Below are 18854 nucleotides of genomic sequence, written 5' to 3'. Positions count from 1 at the left end.
TGGACACAAAGAAAATTTAAAAACCTGTTATCATATAAGCCACTGATACACATATATTATACATAACACAATAAAATCAGAAATGAACAAAATAGCTCAATATCAACATATCTGAAAAATTTAAATACAGACAGGAAATAGCAGAGCTAAGATTTGAACTCAGGCAGTCTGGTTCCAAAGTTGTGCTTCAAACACTAAACACTAAAGTCCTTCTATTTATCATGCTCTAAGTCAGCGTTACCCAAAGTGTGGTGCTCACTGAAGCATCACTCTTGTATTTCTTAGATGTAAATTCATGGATCCAGGTGATTTACCAGTTTTCCAGGTGATCATGCAAACTGAAGTTTGAAAAGCACCTCTTTTAAAGCATAGTTCTTAATCCTAGAAAAAGCTTTACTTTGGACTCCTTATAATGTGAGATAATGAACATCTTATTGCTTAAGTCACAAAAAAAAGTTTCTATTACTTCTACCTAAGAGCATCCAAACTGGATACAAATGAATATACAAAGATCAACACAAACTTTATAGCTCTCTAATGACAGTAAACTCTAAGAGCTCTACTTTCAAAATATCCAGAATCCAGTTACTTCTCACACTTCCACTACAATCAATTTCATACAAGATACCACTATTATTTTTCTGGATTATTGCAAGAGCCTTGAATAGCAGTTACATATTAAGTCTCAATAAAGCAAGAGTGAATCTTTCAAAATATGAATTATATCATGTTCCTCTTCTGCTCAAAATTTCCTATGGTTTCCCTTGCTCAGAATAAAATTCAGAGCTTAAAATGGCCAATAACACCATTCATGATCTACTCTGCTCTCCAACTCTCCCCTATTCCCCTTTTTCATTCTTATTCATAACTCTCTGACCTCCCTACTAAGTTACTCAACCAACCTCAACATGATCCAGCCACAGTGACCTACCTGTGCTAGAACACACCAAACACACTGCCACCTTCAATTTTTGCATTCCTTTGCCTGTAATGGTCTTTCTTTGCTCCATGATTTCTTTACCTCTGTTCAAATGTTAACCTTAATCATAAAGTCTTCCTTAATCGTTCTATGTAAAACGTAAATCATGTCCAGTTCCCTTCCTTTTCCTCCTGTCCTTCATTTTTGTCTACAGCACTTACTAGCATCAGACATTATGTATTTTTTATTTTTTTATGTTTCATGTCAATATCCCTTCACTAAATTTTAAACTCCATTAGGGCAAGATTTTGTGTTTTGTCGACTTTTATACCCTCAGTATCTTTAACAGCATCAGGCACTTATAAAGTGCTCAACAAATATTTGCTGACTGAGTTAATGATTAGAAAATGTAACCAAAAAAAGTCCATTTGTACCAACACTATAAATTATAAAGTATGTAGATATAAAAACTAACAGAAACTTTGTAAGATCTTAAAGAACTCTATAAAGAACTTCTGATAAAAGCTACAACTATATATCATGTATATTATGTTCATGAATGGAAAGGAAAATATTATAAAGGTGTCAATTCTCCCAATTAATGTATAAAGCCAATTAATTAAAACTGTGGTAACAGCAATAAAAAAAATGGATGGAAGAAACAACATAGTTCAAACACAGATCTCTGAATTCAATTAGTTTTATGACAGAAATGACATTTCAAAACCAGTGGGGAGAAGATGAACTAAATTTTGTCAGGACAACTCGTTATCAATACAGAGAGAAAGTTCGGTTAGAATTCCATTTTATAAAATAAACTCCAGTAAAAACTTAGATGTACAAGAATTTAATGCGAAAAACAACTATAAAAAATACCATAACAAAATATGGAAGAATATTTATAATCTTGGGATTAAGAGACACTTTTTTTTATAAACACCAAAAAAGCCAATATAAACAAAGTTAAAAGACAAGCCCACTCAATGGGTTACTATCCAATATAAATAATGCCTAAAGGGGGAGAATATTTGCGATCTTGCTCCCCGGCATATATATCAATTTGGCTCCAATAAACTCTTATTACAAAAATGCCTATAGGGATTAAAAAAAAAAGACTGCCAATTTTTAAAACTTGTCAAGAAGTAAAACAGAGAATTTATGGGAGAAATACAAGTGATCAATAAAACATGAAGACTAAAACAGGAAGATACCCAACTTCAATCGTAAATAGAAAAATACAGAAGAAAACAATAAAACACAATTTTCCATCTATCACTGAAAAAAATTCTAAATTGGAAAACATTGTGTTTGGTGAAGATGTGGAGAAACAAGTTCATTCATATACTACTAGCCAAAACATAAATTAGGAAGGCAATTTGACAGTATCTAATAAACCTAAAAAACACATATTCCCTGTGACCCAGAAATCCCTTCTTGATATTTACCAGAAGGCATATACAAAAACATTTGTTCCATTTTTGTTTGTAATGCCAAGAAGAAAGTCTAAAGGCCTATTAATAGCCAGCTATACAGACTAGAATATTTATATAATGAAATGAGATATAGTTGTTAAATACATCTAACAGATCTCTAAGACATACTGTAGTTAAAGTTTCAGAATAACATGCACAGCATGAAGCTAATTATGTAAATACACACATATAAAAGTAATGCTATATAAAAAGTATGGAAAAAGACTTTTAAGGATAGTCACCAAGTTTAAAACTGGTCCTTATCTCTTTAGGTGGAGATGGGTGGAGTGGAGAGGATCAGGATTAGGGAGAATATAAGGAGGTATTTTTATCATACTTAAAATGTTTTAGTTTTTTAAATAAAATTATTCATATATTTCTTATATAATTTAAAACACAATTTTTAAAATGAGAAAAAAAGCAAGGTGCTAAACCATATGTCAAACATAATCTTGTTTGCTTATAAAATATGAACATAACCATACATAATACTAATGAATACATAATTTATAAAACAATATATAATAAACAGTTAATAATGGTTACCTCTGGAGCATGGGAGGATAGGGGAATTACTTTTCACTTGAAACTCACTTTACTGTAAATAGATTATACTTTAACTTCTCTCCAAGAACAAATACTAAAGCAACAATTTAACCTCCATTTCCAGTCACAATTTAGACCACAGGCCTATTGTTATAACTGTCTTATTTTTATAAAAACAGAAATAGACAGAAGAAAGGCATGTCACTGAAACACATTAAACTGAGGAACCTGAGGCTACATGAGGATGGCCAAAGAAGCTGATACTAAAGTCTCCTTTGGCTAAAAGAGTGATAACATTCACAGAGATTGCACACCATTTAATAAGCCATAGTCTGCCACAGTAAAGAAAAGCTAAAAGAAAGTTTACTAAACTAGTTTTTGGATAAGTTTTACTTAGACCTCAACCTCATCATTTCCTTTTTTAAGAGTACCAATGGCATTAAGCCTAACAACTACTATTTGGCTGCCTATGGACCTTTCAACCTGAATGTGTATTTGGGTCTAATTCCACAGAAGAAAAACATTGTTTCCAATGAAGTTAAGGTGGAACACATACACTCTCCCCTGGTTCACAGCCTGATGCTGCATTGAATTCTGTGGTTTATCATTCTCATGTTAATTCATGTCTGAAATAATACTATACTGGGAATACTGACAAAACCCCAGTCACTGGACAACAGCCATAACATGTATAGAAGAATAAAACTGGATCCTAGGTAGGTAGGTAGTATTATTAAGACTAAAAAGGCAATGTAATGAGTTAATTACACATTTCATTTGAATATTTTTTTTTTCTCCACTTTAATTCTCCACCCCTTCCACCCCTAACCTATGGATGTTGCTTAAGAACCATCAGTCTCTGAAGGCTGGGCGTCTCCTCCCACATGCTCACAGTGTGCACCTGGGGCCTGGCATACCCGGGGGGCTGACGTACCTGGGGCCTGGTGCACCCAGGGTATGGTCTGTGGCTCCACCTGGGGCGCGAATCCAGGACCTTCTGCGCATAAAGCAGACGTGCTAACCACTACACTATAGAGCCACCACCATCTGAATATATTTTTGATAGTGGTTAGTAGGGTCAGATAGATCTTGGCTATAACTCCAGAACATCTTGTATTTTATGAATGAGATCACCTTTAATGCAAATTTCACATTATTGAAATAAATTATTTAAATACTCTAGAAGATAATATTGTTTCTTGGTATTCTTTGATATTAAAACCTATTTTAACTCTACTAAATCTACTTGATCTTTTATATCTAGGAATATCTATGCTTATTCATAAAATACCATATCCTAAATTTTTATTATTTTAAGTCAGTAGTAGTATATTGCTACTTTTCATCTTTGATAATATACTATGTGAAATTGAGTAAAATGTTGCCCAGGCTTTATAAGTCAAGCCTGACTAAAACTTGCAAAAAATTTTATAAACTTATAAAGTTTATAAAGGTTTCACAAATACTTATAAAACTGTTTTAATATCTCAACGCTAGTCTTCACAAGGAAGAATTACGGTTAAAAATATAATCAGATCAGTTTTACTCAACATATGGATGATATACTAAGCTTTTGGTCCAACTGTGATTTACTGCATAGGTATCTGAAAGGAAATTACTACCTGGGTATGGTTTATACAGAATATTTGTTCATGGTTGTTTAGGAGAGTTACTTAAGTTAGTTAGTAAGTATGGCTAATAAGCCAAAGTACAGATTCAACTCCCATACTTTTCAGTCTCCAAACAGTTAACTTTGCTTACTTCTATGGCCATAAATTCAAGTGTTACTCAATCCCAACCAAACATCTTATAAATAAATGCCTGCTATGAGGGAAAGAAATGGCATAGATTATGATAGAGGCTTTGTTCATCCCTCTTGTAACCAAATCAAAGTTGCAACAGAAACACGAACAAACAGCAAGGAAAGTCACGTGGGATCTAGATGAACAAGCCCTACAACTAGGGAGAGAAATAAGAAATCAACCTGCAACAGGAAGAGGTAGGACAGGGCGAGGACGTGAGGCTGCCCGGTACCTAGCAGCTGAGTGGGACAGAGGCTACAGCAGCTGTAGACACCTCTTAAAGGAGCTGTGTCCATGAGAAGACTTTCGAAGTGACGGACTTGCTCACTTCTGAGCATCATCGCCAGGTCAGATGCACGGGGAGCAACAGGGACTTACAAGGGGGAACACTAAGTTGCTAGAGGGCCAGAGGCTAAGATCTCTCTGGGACAAAAGTGCTGGGGGTATCCACTATTCCTCTGTTGAGCCCTCCCGCTTCCAGTGTGCAGATGCAGCGCCGCCATAGCTGAGAGGTCATCAAATTGGATAACAGAGGTCACTTGCCCAGGGGATTCCCTGATACTCCGCCTCTCCCAACTCACAACCCCACCCAAGCCACATCCAGCTGTGTCCTCAGGGAGTCAGGTGCTCCTTACTGAGCAGAGCCAAGACTCACACTGATGGCAGCTGGCATCGGTTTCTGATGTGGTTTCTTGAGGGAACTATAAGCACAGCATCTGTGGACTGCTTGCTGAATCTTAACAGGGGGTCCTGTTGGGAGCACAGGCTGGGGCTAAACTTGACTTGCAGCTGAACCCTTCTCAGGACGGTGCTACTGTACACCAACTACACAAAGCCACATACTAATAAGACCGGGAGACATACAAGCTTTGCTTAGTACACAGAAATAGACACAGAAAGGCAGTCAAAACGGGAAGACAGAGAGGCAGAAACCATACTAGAGAACAGAACAGACCCAGGAATAATGGAGTCAAGCAATCCAACAGATGCAGAGTTCAAAACACTGGTTATAAAGATGCTCGATGAACTTAGGGAAAGTGTAGATGAATTCAGTGAGAACTTTAACAAAGAGATAAAAAACATAAAAATGGAAATGGAAATTATAAAAGGGAACCATTAAGAAGTGAAGAACACATTATCTGAGATGAAGAGTATATCAGATAGAATACACAGAGTGGATAAAGAAGAGGATTGAACCACCAATAGAGAGGATGGGGAAGCCAAGGACACTCAATCAGAATAGCAAAAAAAAGCCAAGACTATAATAATAATTTAAAGAGCCTATGTGACACTATTAAATGTAAAAACATCCATGTCATAAGGGTACCTGAAGGAAAACAAGACTTGCTCACTTCTGAGCATCATCAATGAAGAGTTATTTGAAAAAATAATGATGGAAAACTTCCTTCAGCTGGTGAAGGAAATAGATACACAACTCCAGGAAGCTGAGAGAGTCCCAAGAAAGAGGAACCAAGAGAGGCCCACACCAAGACACATCATAATTAAAATGCCAAAGCTTAAAGACAAAGAGAGAATCTTAAAAGCAGCAAGAGAAAAGCAATTACCTACAAGGAAGCACCCATAAGACCGGCAGCTGATTTCTCAAAAGAATCCATGCAGGACAAAAGGGCTTGGCACAAAATATTTGACATGATGAAAATCCAGTATCTACAACCAAGAATACTTTATCCAGCAAAGCTATCAAGCTATCATTTAGAGTTGAAGGACAGATTAAGAGCTTCTCAGACAAAAATAAGTTACAGGAATTTATCGACACCAAGCCACTATTACAGGAAATGTTGGAGCGACTTCTTTAAAAAGAAAAAACATGTATAAAAAACAGAAATAAAGAATGGGAATAACTACATCCCTATCAACAAGTACATCAAAAGGAAAAGAATTAAATGCTCCAACCAAAAGATAGAGTGACTGAATGGATAAGAAAACAAGACCCCTTCATATTTTGCCTACAAGAGACTCACTTCAGATTAAAAGACACACACAGACTAAAAGAAATAGGATAAAAAAAGATATTGCCTTGATAGACCTAGAGGGTACTGTGTTGAATGAAAGGAGTTATATAGAGAAAGACAAATATTGCATGATTTCACATATATGTGGAATCTAAAGAACAAAATAACAAAAGCAGTAATAAACTCATACAGAGAATATTTTGAGGGCTTAACTAGATGGGAGGGGGGTTGGGGGATGGAAAAAAGACAAAGGGATTAAGAAGTACAAATGGATAGTTGCAGAATAAACATGGAAATATAGAGTGTAGCATGGGGAACATGGCTAATAATGTAATAAATATGCAAGGGGAAGAGAGGTACTAGATTTAGTAGGGTGATCGCTTTGCAAATTATGTAGATCTCTGATCACTAGGCTGTATAACTGAAACTGGTATATTACTGTATGCCCACTATAATTGGAAAAAAACTCACTGAATTGTATAATGTAAATACAAGCAACTAATTGTTTATTATATTTCAATAAAGTCAGAAAAAAGAAAAAAGAAAAAAAAAAAAGCCTGCTATGGACCAAAAGAAGGATAATGAGGAAACTGTTCAAAATAACCTACTCTCAGTCAGCGTACTCTAGAGGCAAGTATAACAGACTTCAAGTCAACTGGATTAAAGTTCTGGTTTTTATACTTAGCTATTTTATGTTGGGAAAATAACAGCCTTTCAGAGCATCTGCTTTCTTATCTATAAATAGCAGGGAAGTATCCTGTACCTAACATGTAAGATGTTTTAAATTCAAATGAAATAATATATGGGAACATGCTCTTTAATGTGTAAAACACATAAATTTATTACTTGAGATAGTTCAAAATATCTGTCCTACTAAAGGGAGGTTAGCAGAACATATATAAAGGTCATATATGAAGGTCAAATATGAGAGATCATACATACAAATATATACACACACACACATATATATGAGGGTCAGCATGATGCAAAATCATTCATAAATTCCTTAACAAGACTTACTTTTTATCTTAAAAACAAAGGGAACCCTACTAGCCTAACTACAAACTATATAATGAATTCCTGGAACTACTGGTGAAAGAGTTACTTTTCCTGTTAGTCCTTTTCCAACCTTGATTAATTTCTGCTTAAGTCTGAGGAATGTCAGGCTTTAGTAGTGCTATTATTTCGTTTTCCTAAAGATGTATCAGTAGAATCAAAGAAATTACTAATACCTGCCGATCTTTTCCCTTGGCCCTTTCTTGTAAACCTGAAGAGAATATCACAGAAGAGGATAACTGGTATTCATATTTAAAAAAATAAATCCTAACTGGACTTTGGGTGGTAATCACACAATAGAATATATAGATGTCAAATTATAATGTACACCTGAAAATTATGTAATTGTATTAACCAATGTTATCCCAATAAACATAATTTAAAAATATAAATAATACATAAGTCCTTACAGCAACAGTAAAGTGCTAATATTTTTTGAAAGCGGTGTCGAAGGATTTTGTTTTCCTTTAAAAGCATTAAAGTATAATGCACATTTAATAAGCAGTATGAGGATCACAGAAAGTATGAACGCTTTTCATGAAATTGGTTCTTATCACTTTCCCATACACCTATCACTGCATTTACCAGAATCCACTAAATTACTTTTTGTATGTGTCTTTCTTCTGAACTAGACTACAAACTCCCTGAGGCCAAGCAATTTTTTGGAGCAGCTCTGTACCTCTAACACCTATCGACATCTGACACATAGTTGGTGCTAAACAAATTTTGAACAGAATTGAACCCCTCAGATTTTCTGAGCCCTGGACAAGGTCAGATAAGCTTTGCTGAACTCCGAGACATATTTTTGTTCTCCGGAGCCTGAGAAGCCGTATAGTGTAGTATGGTGGTTTCATTAGTGAAACTGAATGTATTTAATCATGTAAAATGTACAAACTGTAAAATAACTATTTTCAGTGCTGTACATTAGATTCTGCACCTTGTTTCCAGGGCCAAAACATCTCAGAAAGAATAGGAACCGAGAGAAGGGGTGCTGATTTTATGTCAAATTCATGTAAATTATTTCCCCATGGAATTCAGGTTGTAAATATAATTTACCTTAGTATCCCTTATCCCAGTGTTTAACAGAAATTTACATCACTCTCTCTTAAGGAAACTTCTACTAAACTTGAATGCCCAGATCTATTCTCATTCAGCAAATGCACTGTTTTCCAGGGATTCATAAGTACTTCACTAGTGATTCTGATAGGGCACTCAAGATTACTTATTTATCTCTACTATGGAATTAAGTTGTCATAAACAATATTTAGTTTCACTTATTCCTCTTTAATAATGTATACTGAACTCAAGTAGTACTATTAAAAAGTAAGAGTTTGGGTTTTAAATTTTTTTTATTTTTATTGAGGTATAATTGACAGACATTATGTTAAGTTTAATCTTTAACATTAATCCAATTTGTATTAAATAAAGAAATAGGTATTGGAAATATTATTTTAGAGCTGTAAAGATAAAGAGAGGTAAATGGTTTTCCCCAGGGCTCAGTGTGAGTTCACAACAGTGCCAAAAATAGGTCTCTTGAGATCTTAATTCCTATATTTAGGACAAACTTTTCTGTCTGGACCAGACACTGATGAGCTCAGATAAAATTTATGTCACTTAGGGCCTATAATACACTTTTTGAGGCATTTAATCTAAATATAATTATTCTTCCTTAAGGAATGTGTTGCCCTCAGTAAAACTGTATTTGCTGTTGTGTAGATTTAGATTTGGGAAGCTTCTTTTGTATTAACTCCAGTCAGCTGTGACTATGAATACTGAATATTAAGTCCTTTATCTTCCTGAAGTTGGACCATTCATGGTAATGTTAGAAAAGTTCTAGTATTAAATAAATGTTTTAATTTATCCAAGGAGAATTCCAAAATATATGAAGTTTCTTTCCTATAAATGGGTTGCAGAAATAAGTTAGGATGTAATTTTTTTCAATATGAGCTTCTTTACATGAAGAACACATACATAATTTTCAAAAAGCAGATACGGATGCATGTGGGAAAAGAGTATTAGCAATGCAGTGCTCTTATTCAAAAGTAAATGCACCTCTACTTATCCATGTTGTCATGCCATAGCTTAATTTTCTATAAATCAGTGAAGGAAGAATGATCAGTCTCTGGGTAAAAGCTGACTGATCTAGTGTTTTAAATGTCAATTTACAATCTGGTGCCAGATTCTCATCTGAGGAGATATTTAACTACATTTGCCTAACAATAAATACAATGGCTGTAGTATAAACTTCAGATTGAAACACTGCTAAATTATTACTGTTCAACTAGACTGATTAAAATTCATAGGTGTTTCTGTTTAATAAACCCAATATGTAAAACTAAGTCAGATGAGTAAAGAGATAATTGCATTCCTTTATAATAGGATTTTTCCTTCAAATAGTAAATTCTTGTAAAGTATTTTAAATAATGATTTATAAAAAGTTTACTTTAAAAAACTCCTACTCTACAAAGTAATATAATAATAGTCATTATTTATTGAGCACTTATTGTGTGGTGGAACCCCACAAAGTAATATAATAGGCATTATTTATTGAGTCCTTATTGTACGATAGACAATTTGCTAAGTGCTATACAAACATTATAGGATTTAATCCTCATAATCCAGTTCAGTAGGTTTCATACCCATTTTAGATATTGAAAAATTTAAGGGGGTCAAATATATGGTGACAGATGGAGAATGAACTCTGGGTGGTGAACACAAAATGCAATATACAGATAATGTATTCCAGAATTGTACACTTGAGACATATAATCTCATTAACCAATGCCACCCCTAAAAAATTTTTAATTTTTTTAAAAATTTGACTCAGAGATTAAATAACTTGTCCAAAGTCACGCAGTTGTTAAGTGGTAAAGCCAGGGTTCGAACAGACTTCAAAACTAATGTTCTTAAATAGGTTCTATATTTCTACATATATAAATTCCATAAATCCTGAGAAATTGAATCACAACACACTATAAACTCCCGGATATCATACAACCATTATACCATTCCTCATTCCCTTGACAAAGGTGTTCATTTGGACAGATTTACCAGTTGTTTTTATTACCAGTGTCCATCTCCATTTTTAAAAAAGTCAGGGCAAAAATAAGCAGAAATCCAAAGCAGAATACAGGTTAAGTTCACAAAGCCTATTTTTTCTTTATTAACAGTCGTAAGCACAGAAACTGAACACTGGCAATAAACTGAATATCTAATCTCTAACCTGCAGCAAATTAAGGGATTTATTTAAAGAATCACAGAATGCTAGAAGAAACCTTAGTGTTGAGAAAATGGAGGTCCAGAGAGATAACTTAACCAAGGTCACACATATACTAGTACACATATACATATGTGTGAGTAAAAATATATATGTGGGAATACTTATTTCATAGTTTAGAACTGATTTCCCTTTATAAAATCCTTAAGATATCGCCTTAACATTTTCATTCCCTCCTTACTCAAATTGATTCCAAAATTAGATATTAAAATATATAAATGATCTGGTTCAAAGAATAAGACGACAAAAAAATGACATTCTAATGGAGAACTCTGGAAAACTTTGCAGCTAACATTTATAGTTAACATTAAAGTGTTAATTTGCAGGGAACTGCAAATCACTTTTTTCTTTTCCCCATCCACCTACAAAAAGGAAAAAAGAAAACAAACAAAACAAAAAAAACCCTGGCTCTTTGTTGTTAAGTTCAATTAAGGATATAGTGAGTTGGCAATGACCTTCTCTGGATCTAAACTGTCAACCAAGAGTGACATATGGATAAGAACAGGCACTTTACGTTTAAAAACCTACTTTGAACAAGTCTGATCCCCGCTGATCTTGAAAGCTAAGCAGGGTCGGGCCTGGTTAGTTCCTGGATGGGAAACCACCTAGGAAGACCAGGTGCTGTAGGTGTAAAAAAAATAAAAAATAAGGGATTGTAAACTGACGAGGTCCATGCAATCTATGAGGTCAACCAAGGGTTGCCTTACCTAAAAAAGTAAATGAATAATAAATAAAATAAATAAAAACTTGCACCTATCTAGAAATTTTACTGTCTTCTTTTTGCCTGTCCTTCCTGCCACATAAACTCCCTCACTTTGCAAACACTAAAGCAAACTCTCGAAGCACCCAGAATAGCTATACTATCTATGGCATCTTCTTATTATTTCAATTTATGAGGAAAAAGAATGCTTTTCCATTTTTTACTTTTAAATCATTATGAAATTATATCTGCCTGCATCCTGCAGTTAATTAGAAAGTCACAGTCATCAAGAAATATCATAATAGCTGGTACATTTAATAATATAAAATTGGGCAGGCATTTGACATATTGCCAAACTTCACCTCTATGTTGTTAGTTATGATTTGTCTTAGCACCAAAGTAATACATAAGATCAATTTACTTTCTTTCACAGTGTTCTGTTTCTCTTTTCTAGTTTTTACTAGACATTCTTGGGATCAAGGACAAAAATGACGGAAGAAATTGCCAATATTTGTTTCACGGTTAACTAAATCCTCGTCTACCATGATTTAACAGGTGACTTTAACCTTATAGCAATTTAAGAGAGGAAGCAAAACTGGATTAAATTAATTACATTTCCACTTGATTACAATGGTCAGCTATAAGGCTTATTAAAGCCAACAGAATATCATAAATCAAACTGGCAAAAATATGATTGGAGAATAAAGAAGTTACTTACCTACAACTCGTGTGTCTGCTAAACAGTTATTTGATAGGCACTGAAAATAACTACCTAGGTAGGTAAAGCCATTCTTTTAACAGAAAGTCTTCAAAAGCTAATGCGAATTTGTTTTGGGTTTATTACATCTGAATACATATCTTTGTTTTTTAAAGTTATATAATTAAGCAAGATGAAGTGCAAATACTATTGCATAGTTCAATACCACCACCTATTGTTAGTTGCTATTAAGTTAACATTTTTTATATGAATCCAAGTGCATTAAGATATAAAACTGTAAAACTGCAGTTGGACGCTTTCATTTTTCTGAGTCAATTTTTGGGTGGAGGTCTGATCTAAGAATTCACTAAGTCTGGAAGATCATGTAGGAAAACAATGTAAAGACAACTATGCACAAGCAGCTAAATTTGGTCTGTTTAAAGGCATTCTTTCTTCTTCCTCCCTCCCTTGGATTTTCCTGGTGTAACGGAATATTTTACTTTGAACATCTAAAAATACCCTTCCAAAACCGCAGTAGTAGTTAGATTACTGAAATTTAAAATTCAGTTTCCAATCTGTCACCAGTTGGGAAACAGTAATCTAAGAGCTAGGAATGGCATCCTTGGCCTGTAACAAAAGTACTTAATAATTTGCAAGAAAAATGAAATGAAGATTTGAAAAGAGACAACTCTGGCGATAAATACACAAGGATTTTAAAAATTAAGATTAAAAGGCAACACCAACACTAACAGCTTAAAAATGACAAATGACCTAAAACATAAAAGGACTTTAAAAGTGTAAATACATCTAACAGAAATGAAAAAATCTTCAATGTAGAAACAAATTACATGTAAGAATGTAGAACTTAAATATCCAGAATTCTTTGTAGAGTTCTTGCCAAGCTAAAAAATTTTAACAACTTAATGAAAAACATGGTAACTTTCAATCCATAATGGTTTATCTTATGTAGACAGTAGAAAGGTACAAACATATGCTGAAATTTTAAATAATGAATGACTACAATACAAATACATAATATAATGTATCATGCTTCAAAAGATAAAAAACACCTATGATTACAGAGTAAAGAAACATAAATAATATTGTTCAAAAAGGACAGATTGTCTGAATGGGCATAAAAAGCATAGACCTCTAATTTTCTATACTATTAGACTGCTTTCAAGTCACCCTCTAAAGCGTTAAAAACAAAATTCCTTAGTTTTACTAGTACTCTTTCCCATTGCATAGTCTTTCAAATGGAGTGAAACAAATGACTCTCACCCATTAGAAAAATATATAACATTTTCTACATGCATCAATTTGGAAAATATTATTTACTATGCAGAATGTTCTTTAAATTAGAAGACCTTAAGAAAGGAAAAGGTCGTTACTACAGCCTCAACAGTACTGTATGACTCAGCCTACAAACTAATAGAATACTGGAGTGGCTGCTTCAGAAGAAATAGCCAAAGAAATACGGTCTTCTGCTTTTATTCAAAAATTACAGATTCATAGGATTCCGGAACAAAGGGAACCTTAATCATTGATTCTATCACACTTGTTTTGCAATGGAGGAAAATGACCAAAGTTATAGTCGGCAAAAATCAAGACTAATATTCAGTTCTCTTAACTCCCAATGCTGTATGTCCTTTCTACCATACCGCATGTTATAATTTTTTCTTATTTTGGACAAATTAAATTGATAAAATGAAGCAGGCTGTAATATCATATTACATGTAACATTACATGTAATATTAAAATTACATGTACAATTACATATAATACATGTAATATTAAATGACAGACTTAACAGAGCAGCAGTAAGGCATAATGAAAAACTGTAATGAACAATACTTCAAAACACCCAAATTAGAGTATCATTTCCTGTGTGAATCTTAACATCTTCAGGTACTGATTAAACTGTTAAATGGTATCCGAATGTCAGTTAATGTTACCACTGTAACTTTTTTAATGTTATAGACTTTTTAATAAACCCAAATAAGATATAATTTTCCTTCCAATAGTACTATATTCTCATAATGGAGCTACTGAGAGTATGATAAAGTAGAGAGGTGTAACTGAAAAAAAAAATCTAAATTTGGATTCAAGGGCTAGCCTAGATATTTACATGTTATCTGTCACTAATTGGTTACAGTACTTAAAATGAAGGGTAGTTTCACTCTCTTGATGGCAAAGACAAAATAAAATATACTGGATGAAGAACTTTAGGAAAGCTCTTTTCCACACATTTTATGGGCTTTTACGCTATGTTTTGCCAAAAACAGAGCAGAATGATAGAGTGGAGTCAAAAAAATGCAGATTGGAATCTTGGCTCCCCTACTTACTGGCTGTGCAACTGAAACACTTGTTAGGCCCTAGTTTTCCTCAACTGTAAAATGGAATTGTGAGCATCAGAAGTAACAGGTAAAACATCTAGCTCAGTGCCTGGCATATAGGAAGCATTCAATAACTGTTATTAAATTTGAAAGGAAATTATCAAAATTAGCCACAAAATGAAGTTTACTGTAAGTAATATAACAAAAAGTATCTGAATGATGAATTTCAATTGAGACTAAAACAATTCGGCACACATTATGTTAACTTTTAAGCATTATTACTGTATAGATTTAATGCCAAAGTGATATAGCAAAGAACAATAATTTTCACATCTATCTTTTTAACTCTTTTATCCAATAGTCATCACCTATGGCTATTTACAGGATGCTACATATCTGGCTAACAGATATTCTTCTCCCTTGATTTTGACTTGAATTTCTTTTTCTATAGCTCTACCCCTGAGTAAGAGATTTAAAGTATGGTCTCTAGATAAAACATCCTAAAGCATAATATACAGAATATTCTCTATAAAAATATCTTAATGAATCAACTATAAAAAGATAAGCTTTAGTTATCTTCCTCCTAGAAAAAAATGTGGCCAAAAAAACTCCAACCTTTTATTTTTTGTATTAACCACAACTAATTTAAAATTAGTTATTATATTTGCTATAAAAATTTCCTGCACTCAAAAAAATTCTCAGAGATCAGCTATCTGTTTACAATCGTTAAATTATCAGTTCTTTAAAAAAGCATTCTGAATATTTTGATAATTTTTTAAAAACTGATGTTTTAGATATTAAAGTTCTGCTTTACCTTATCTACATCTTCTATCCATTGAAAGTAAATATTTAAATGTTTTCAATGAATTAGCAAAGTTTATTACCACAAGAGGTCAGTTTATTATTTTACTACTTGTAAAATAGGTCAGTAAAGAAGTAAATGATTTTAAGAAATAATCAGATGATGAAACTCATTAACGGTTGGCATTTTCAGCCCTTTTCACTTATATTCTAGAATGAAACATCTCACATCATTAAGAGAGTAGCTTCTGGTTTATAAACACTTTAAACATGAAAAATACACAGAAGGGTTTTTTTTTCTCCTTATTCTTTTTATCTTCTCAGACACATTTGGAAAGCTTTAACTGCCAGTTACATACCAATCGAGGTAAATAAATATGTTTAATAAAGCAATAAATTTCCTTATTATTTTAGTGCCACCACTACAGATAAACTACAAATTAAAATATAAGATAAATTATAAAAAGATATGGCCATGCAATTTTAAAGCATACTACAAAAGAACTCTTTCCATCAATTACACAACCTAAAAAAGTGAATAGCAAAATGATAAAGAGCTGATTGCTGTGGCAAAACGTTACCCCCCACACAAATCTTCAGTATTTCAGTGCTTTTAAGATCCTGTTAACTGCTAAATGTCTGTTCAATAATTTCAATGACAGTCCTGATTTTTATAGTACTGAATATGAAAACACCAAAAATTAAGCTTATTGAGACTCTCTATATTAGAGCAACATAAAGCTCTATTAAACATCAAATCTTATCTATTATAATACTTCCTTCCCATGATTAAGTTAAATATAAAAACTCTAAGGAGACCCATTCCTTAATTTCTCCACCCCTCGCCTGCAACAGTAATATTGCAGCTCTGAATTTAAACTTCTCCCAAACACTCCCTATCTTGACATTTGTGGATAAGTTAAAATATTTTTCCCATAAGCATGAAAAGAAATCAAGGAATAGAATGATGTGAAGACCTTTAGGAAACAATTTCACCCTCTCCACCTAGTTGGCAAGTTTCTGTAACTTTTGTCTCCCTGTCTTACAATTTCATCCTTCAAATGGAAATAAAGAAAAACACCAAGTGAGATGTACACTGAGCTGTGAGTGATCCCAGGTCAGCCTGATTCTTTGCCAGAAAAGGCCAGGTAACATTTTCTCTTCTTGTTGAAGTTTCTTTCTTCTTCTTAATCCCCCTGATAAACCATGTACCTTACTATTCTACTGTAATTCATTTGTAGTTACAATACTTCACTTTCCAAAGGAATCATTTCCCTACGTGGTGACTTCTCTCTAAACACGCTTTCAGGCGTTTCCTTATTTCCTCATCCATTTCTCAATTCCATGATTATAAACCTCTCGCGCCAGAGGAGGAAAAGTTCTTAGAGACAAACTTGAAAGGATTTTCTAAAGTTTCTCGGACCTTCGTCCCAATCTCAAAGTCTGTAACATCTAAGAGTTCCCCAAAACAATGAGCTACAAAAGTACAGACTAAACGGGAAAGAGGAAGTACCAGAACAATACCCCAACCAAACATAGCACCGAAAACTCGTGGTCGCCTCTCTCATCCCAGCATACTGCCCCCACTTCCCTACTTTAACCAAGGTCTCTAAAACTTGACAAATGGCCCCAGACACATAAATTCCCCATCTCGCTTCAAGAGTAAGGTGGCAGAAAGAAAAGCAGCAAGCTTTGGTCGATCAGAGCTGTGATGCTTTTCCTGTCGGGTGGAGGGAGGCAAGCCAAGGGTTGTGTAAAGAATGCAAAGCTGAGTGATACTGGGGGGAGGGGGGAATTAGGGCGCCAGAGCTAATCCCCTGCCGGGGCCCGCGGGTGGAAAAGGAAGGAGGCGACCTGCGGGAAGGCTAGGGTGGCCGGGCTTGCACTGGGCTTTCGGGCCCCGAGGAAGGGGAAAGAAGTCTGGCAGCCTGGCGGTCGGTAGGTGATGGCGCCAGGCAAGGGAGGAGGCTCGGTGCAGTGCTAATTTGGAGGCGAGGGGGTACGAGAGCGGGAATCTCCTACTTCACGCCCAACCATCCTCCTCCCCCAAGCTCACACCTCAAACCTGCTCTTGGTCACTCCGTTCACGTCCCTCCTCATGGGGCCGGCGGGTGCGGCCGGGGCCGGGCGCTGCGGCGAGCGGAGTGCAAAGACGAGGGGCCCCGGGCAGGCCCGGGAGCTCCGGGACCAGGAGGAGGCAGAGGAGCGGCGGGCAGGGACCGTCAACGGGGAGGGGGGACCTCTCGACTCAAACTGGGCCTCCTCCACTTCCCGCGGCGCTGGCAGCGGCGACGACTGCTCGTCGCTAGCTCTTCTCTCTCCTCAGCCTCAACTTCAACCCAAAACAAAAACACTCCCCACCTGCCAGCAACGCCGCTCCTCATTGGGTAGAGCCGCCCGGGCCTCGGAACAGCGTGGGGAGGGGGAGAGGAGGAGCGCGCGGCGGCGCGGCGCGGGACCACCCCTCCCCCACTCCCGGGCGCAGCCGGCGACGGTCGGCCCGAGAGAAGCCGGACCGCGGCAGCGGCGCGAGCCGGCTCTCGGGTCCCAGGCAGGCAAGCCCACCGCGAGCAGGAGAGGCAGGGAAGTGCCCAAGTGTCTGTGTGTATTTGTGTATGGGAGGGGCTGTGGGGCGGGTGCGTGTGCGCGCGTGCTCGCGGACCCCGTAGACAGGAAAGCAGACAACTGCACGCAGCACCGGAGCCCGGTTCTCTCCTCCGCGGGCATGAAGCACGCATCAACCCACTAAGCACTTGAGCTTTCTGTCTAGTCTTCCCAGCTCCCTAAGTCTTGTCGCTCCTTCCCCGATAGCCTGTGCTGCCACACACGTCCTTCCCAGCCACCCAATTCCCTTCCCCTATCACTCACTGTCGCCTTGAACCCAAAGTGCAGCAGGCGGTCCCTGCTCGGAGCCATTTTCCTCCTCTTTCTGCTTGTCTCTAGATTGGGGCAGTGCTGCTGTTGCTGCTGCCGCCGCCGTCGCTGTCGTTGGTGCCGCTGCCGCCGCCGCCCCCGTCCCCGTGGATTGCATTACCGGGTGTTGCAGGGAGGCCTGTGCGGCCGCTGCGGGGCGTGGGTCTCCCTCATGAATCAGGAGGGCAGGGGGATAACTGCGTTGCCCTCTGCTCGGGGGATATGCAGCGAGGCCTCACCTCGCGCCCTGGGGTCAGGGGTGCAGTGCTGGAGCTGGCCGACTAGTCCCTTAGCTGGGGGAGGGGCGCGCTTTGATGGTGGGAGGGGGCCGCGAGGAACACGGGCCTTTGGCTTTCCCCGCC

General features: G+C 36.4%; 1 protein-coding gene across 4 annotated transcripts in view; it reads right to left on the bottom strand.

Annotated features, from left to right (window-relative positions):
• FBXL20 (F-box and leucine rich repeat protein 20) overlaps positions 1–18854 on the bottom strand; it is an 82786-nt gene extending 63932 nt beyond the window's left edge. Inside the window, exon 1 of one of the 4 annotated variants that reach the window (XM_039873628.1) lies at positions 18448–18854. In XM_039873628.1, coding sequence (XP_039729562.1) covers positions 18448–18495 — 48 coding nt within the window. In that variant the 5' untranslated portion in view covers positions 18496–18854. The other 3 variants (XM_039873627.1, XM_039873629.1, XM_039873630.1) reach the window with 3 other exon arrangements.

Source organism: Pteropus medius, unplaced genomic scaffold, assembly GCF_902729225.1.
Source record: "Pteropus medius unplaced genomic scaffold, Ma_sr-lr_union100, whole genome shotgun sequence".
Taxonomy (NCBI): Eukaryota; Metazoa; Chordata; class Mammalia; order Chiroptera; family Pteropodidae; genus Pteropus; species Pteropus medius.
This window is presented reverse-complemented; position numbering and strand designations above follow the sequence as displayed.